The sequence below is a fragment of the Dromiciops gliroides genome, chromosome 1, assembly GCF_019393635.1.
Source record: "Dromiciops gliroides isolate mDroGli1 chromosome 1, mDroGli1.pri, whole genome shotgun sequence".
In the NCBI taxonomy this organism is placed as follows: domain Eukaryota; kingdom Metazoa; phylum Chordata; class Mammalia; order Microbiotheria; family Microbiotheriidae; genus Dromiciops; species Dromiciops gliroides.
The window spans coordinates 623,741,165-623,746,749 of record NC_057861.1 but is presented as its reverse complement, the minus strand read 5'-3'; the positions used below and the strand labels follow the sequence as shown (position 1 = coordinate 623,746,749).

Below are 5,585 nucleotides of genomic sequence, written 5' to 3'. Positions count from 1 at the left end.
ATTCTTGGGTAGCCCTTTAGGCCACTGTTTTAGTCAGGCTTCTGCCTGCCCTTAGTCCTCAAAACCTTTCCATTTTATACCAAAGGGTCGCCATTTTCCTGCTGTTCTAAAACCTTTGTACCCTTGGTCAAGATGGCCTATTCTTCCCAGATAGCTTTCTTCAACAGAATCACCCAAAGACTACACCATGGTTTTGCCAAAATTTTATTAAGAGATTTAAAATATGATTCTTTTTTGTTCCATAAAGTTTTCCCTTTTCCCAGAAATAGTATATTTTGTGACCCTCCACCCCAATCATAGCCCTAAATCACCTCTTGTCTATCCAGCCACTTACTAGGAGTTCTGTGAGCCTAACCAAAGTCATTTCACAATTTCCTCCCTCCAACTCCTTCCTCCTTGTCTGTTTCCTTAATCCAATCCAGGCCAATTTTCTGGGAAACCTATATAAATATAAATATATGTATATAGATGCATAGATTTATACATATATGTATACACATATATACATACATACATATTAATTAGTCTTGCATGTTTAATCACTGCCCAAATGCCTGGCTTGTTTCAGGGGACAGAGACTTCCACTGAATTCTTTAATGGGTTATCACTTTTATCTAAAGGTTATGAGAATTCATGGTTTCATGCAAGGCCTAAAGAATCTAGGGAACCATAATTGCAACTAGATTTCAAGGTAGTTTGAAGGCTAACCATTATGACCAGGTATTAGATCACTTAAGGTATCAGGCCTATGAGCAGGGCTTAAATAATTTGAATTATCAGTACTATCTCCTCCATCCTAGGGTGTTGGGGGTAGGGGAAATGGTAATGGCTATGATTTGAATTAAAACTTTTTGGCAGCAGAATATTGTACTCTGGATGACTGTTGACTAACTTGGCCGGATAACTATTGTTTAATTTTGCTGTTCACAATCTCTTTTTTTGTCTTCACTCTGAGCACCCAATCAAATGCAAAACCTGTTAGGCATGTTGAATCATATCGTCCAAAGATAGAAGACAGTGCCTTCCCGTCCTCTGTGGGGAAAGCTGTGAACTGATTTGGACCAACTTTGCCAAACTCAAGTTTCCTGCCTTGGTCAGTCACAAAGGTGAGGTGCTGGAGACACTTTGTATTGCCATTGCTGCCAGTCACTTTGACAATGAACTCATCTGGGTTCAGGATGACTTCCTCGGGAGAGCCTTCTGTACTACCATATCTTTCACTCCATGTAGTTCCATACCGTATTTGGATGCTAGGAGAGAAAATGTCAAATGACCTGAGAATTGGTTCTAATCCATCATCCCTTCTCCTTTAACAAAGATCATCAAAACTCACAATTCCCGTTTACAACACATCCCAACAAGTGGTCATCTAGCCTGTGTTTGAAAACCTCCCACTACCTCCCAAGGTTTCTGAGTAGCAGAGACCTCTCCATTATCCTTCTAGTTATGCCATATAGATGGCAACCCATAGCCTTGGCAGAATATTCTCCATCCCAGGACAGACCATGGAAGAATAATAACAGAATTAAATGTGATAGGTCTCCCTGTCCAACCTTTCCAAAGTCCAACATCATCATCCCCTCTGTATGTGCAATTCTATGTATGTTTTAGTAAGAGGTGACAGGATCAAAGTGACATGACTTGCCATGTTTAAGATGGCACTGAGGACTCTTCTAGGTGCTCAAGTGAATGTATTGTAGAAATCACAAAAGTCATGTGGGATCACATGGAAGAGATAAGTTGTTCCTTCAGATTTACTTACCTACTCAGGTAACCTGATGTTGCAACTAGGACCCGGACTCCATTGATTTCCTGCCCCTCTTTAATAAAGGAAAAACTGGTGCCCTCTTCTACTTTTCCAATGATACTTTGGGACTGGCTTTCTGAAAGAGAAAAAAATGATGCAGTGCTATAGTGAGAAGTAAAACCTTACCCAGACTACCCTTATCTCCAGGTATATGCATGACCACCAAATGTAAGTCAGCACCATGGTCCTGGTGTGGAGATCAGAAGGGCTGTCTGTCAAAAGTTGACTGGAGAGCCAGTCAGACCCCTGCTCTAGGGGACAAGGACTTCCCCCTAACAAAATGCAAAGATGCTAACAACTCTTCTCCAGAGATGCCTTCATTCTCAGTCAGTTTCCTGAATGACTCCATTCATGCCCAAATATGGAAATGACTTTTCCAACCCCCTCTGAATTGAGCTGCTTCCTTTCCCCTGGTACAACCTGGAGCCTTTTTTTCATGAATTTGCAGGAGCAGCCACATCTACAGGCTTTTGCAGGATGGATCATAGCTTCATCTGAACATAATGGGGTCTAACACAGAGATAACCAGAGCCCCCACCCCCAAACCAGCCTGCCCTACTTTGCAGAGTAACACAAAAAGGTCATTCCTGTCTGCAGTGCACTTTGGGGGTGACCAGTCTGTCAGGTAGAAATGTTTTGATTTTCAAAGCAATGGCAAAAACTTTATGTGACAGCTCTTTCTGTCCCTTGTTTACTTTGAACAAAGAAGTGGAGATGGCTCTCTTATTGACTGATCACATAATTGTCTGGGTGAAGCTTTCCAAACCTTTCTTATTCTTTCCTTTTTATATTCTCTTATTCCTTGGAAATATATTTATAACATTATTTTTAAAACTCTTTTCAAAAATTATTTCTTCCTGGCATCCTACTTAGAATTTGCACTCAGGATCTGTTTTTCTCTGAAGCTTTACTTGTAAAAACAAAAGAACAGGAAGGTCTACAGTCTTTCTATCTGTCTTCCTATTGCAGTTTGGATTGGAAAAAGGAATGATTTACTGTAATTTAAAAAAAAATTCTCACTAAGGACTAAATCTAGTGTGTTTTCTAGGTTTTGTGGAATAAATTGTAGGGGTAATAGGCTGTTTCTGCTTCTTCCTTTTCTGCTATCTTGGCTGATCTCTTTTGTCCCTTCTAAATACAATAAAATGCACTTGCCTGGTCTGGGGTGTATTGAGAGAGGGAACAGAAGGGAAAGAGCATATGCCAGAATCAACTATCCAGCTATGGATGGTAATCAGTGGAAGAAACAGAAAAGATTCTTAGGGAGTACATGGAAGGTTGTAGAATGGTGAAAGGAAGACATCCTGGAGTGAAGCAGTAAGGTTCCTTGGACCAGGGTCTAAGAGAATGGGCTGCAACCCAAGGAAGCTGGATCGGTTTGGCTAAGACCTAAAGTTCAGGGTTGTATCCATTATAGAGAAATGGGTGAACAACAGGGTCATGGATCTCAATTAATAAAAGCTCTGAAAGTCCAGCCTGTAAGTTTCAGGGGGAACTGATTAATTGATAAGATTAGGCAATTGGCGAATCATTTTTTCATGATTTTGAATGGCCAACTCCCCCTAAAACCTGATAGTTGGAAATAGTGACCCTGTCCCAGTTAAGTCTTCTCTTTCACATGTAGAACATCCCTAGTTCATTTAACCAGTGAAATGGTTCCTAGTGCTCTCACCATCCTCCCATCTCTTCCCCTAAGAGAAACATAAGGTGTCCTATGAAGGAGTTGGATCCTGGGATTGAAGAAAGAAATGTGGGCTGCCATTGTCTGTTGCCATTTCTAGGACTATGATGTGATCTAATTCATGCCTAATTCTTATTCTGGAATTCCAAGAAGGACATCCAGGTCAAAGGTACAGATAGATGGCAGATGACTTACGCTGAACTCCATTGGCTGAGCCTCCAAGGAGAGCAAGTGTCAGGAACAGCAGCAGCATCTAGAGGAAAGAGAGAATCCAAGTAGTTAGTGTGTGGTGGGAGTAGATTACGGTAACAGGAGAGTATCCTACAAGCCCATGGGAAAGATGTAGCTACATTCCTTCTCTACCCCACGAAACCCTCCTATCTCCCCTACCACTACCATCCCCACCCCCAGAAAAAAGCAAAGTATTAATGAATTCCAAAGAGTTCTGAGAAGGGTAAGAACTTAAGAGGTATCCCTATGGATACTTAAACAGTGTCCATGATTTGGTTAAATGCAGACTAGAGGCATCATTCCCTTAGGTTCTGGCCTCAAGCATTGGGCTGGACCTATCAACTCTGACATCTCTCACTTACCTTAGCAGGTGGTGTCTTGGTTGTAGGTGACTACTCGATGACCATGGCACCCTAACTTGGGCATTTTATACCTTTGCAGTGTTGACTCAGGTGCTGTTTGAGGACTTGGTCCCAGCCGCCAGGCTCCACCTCTTGTTCCAGGTTCTAGCTATGTGCTTAGACCACCCCAAATCCCATGACAATATTGGTGATCAGAAAGGGATTACCCAGATTCTTCTCTCCCGGATGGACAATATTTGTTTTCCTTGTTTTGCAGCCTAAACAAACAGGAGTTACTCTGTTCTGACACTGGTCCCCAGACCCACTCTGCATGATCCCTTGCCTCCATTTGGACCTTCAGGGACCGCTGGCCTTCAGAGAAGAAGCCTGAAGGTTAAGGTATGACCATTCTCTCTCTTTTTTTTGGTAGGGCAATGAGGGTTAAGTGACTTGCCCAGGGTCACACAGCTAGTAAGTGTCAAGTGTCTGAGGCCAGATTTGAACTCAGGTGCTCCTGAATCCAGGACCAGTGCTTTATCCACTGCGCCACCTAACTGCCCCCAATAAGTTTTTTGTTTGTTTTTGTTTGGGGTTTTTGGGGGGGTTGGGGTCTGCCATTCTCATTCTACAGCCTGGGGATAGTGAACAGGCATGGATGGCCTTCCCAAAACATCTCAGGTCATATAATATTCATTTATGAAGGGCATCCTGTGCATGTTGCATTGTGCTACAGTCTTGGAAAGATGAAACATTCAGGTAATCAAGCCTATTGATAGAAAGGTAGAAGTTTACAAAGGGAAAAAGTGAAATACACTCTTTGACTCAATTGTTGTATCAGCTGGTTTTGTTTAGCTGTTTTTCTCTTTTACAAGCTCAGATTCAATGCTATGTATTGTTGACAAGATGGCATAAGGTGAAATTATGTTCAGAAATGAAAGCAAAAAGCATTAATAAAACTTATTTTTAAACAGTTTGCATGAAGCAATGGCTCCATGTCTCAGATGTTAGTGTATACCTAGTTTCTGCCATGCTGTTTTCCAGTTTCCCCAGCAGTTTTTATCAAATAATGAGTTTTCGTTCCAAAAGCTTGTATCTTTGGGTTTATCATATACTAGATTACTATAGTCATTTAGTATAGTGCAATTTGTACCTATTCTATTCCACTGATCCACCTCTTTTAAATTTCTTTTTAAAGATATTGATGCCATCTTTGAGACTTCATTGGTTCTTTGGAGTGAAAGCTCAGGCTATTGACCTCAGACCTGATGACCTGAATATATAACAAGCATAAGGAGCTTCAGTTACTCTCTCTTATGCTTGACCACTGGACTACCATACCAACACAGAAGCCAGGAAGTCTCACTCAGCTCAGTTAACTAGAAATATCCTCGATCCACATCCTTGCTGAATTTCATTCTCTTGCTATGGCTAAACAAATCTTTTTTTAACTTCTGGATGACCAGCAAATGTCTAATTTTGTTTCATTATATGACTTCAACTACCAGGGGATTGGTCATAGTCAGAA

General features: G+C 41.3%; 1 protein-coding gene across 1 annotated transcript; it reads right to left on the bottom strand.

Moving 5' to 3' along the window:
- Positions 1 to 904: 904 nt before the first annotated feature.
- On the bottom strand, positions 905 to 3,741 carry LOC122752908 (zymogen granule membrane protein 16-like). The gene is made up of 3 exons (XM_043999884.1): positions 3,684 to 3,741; positions 1,763 to 1,883; positions 905 to 1,250 (listed from the first exon to the last, which is right to left on the bottom strand). Exons 1-3 carry the CDS (start codon positions 3,739 to 3,741, stop codon positions 905 to 907), a joined length of 525 nt encoding a protein of 174 aa, XP_043855819.1.
- Positions 3,742 to 5,585: the final 1,844 nt, after the last annotated feature.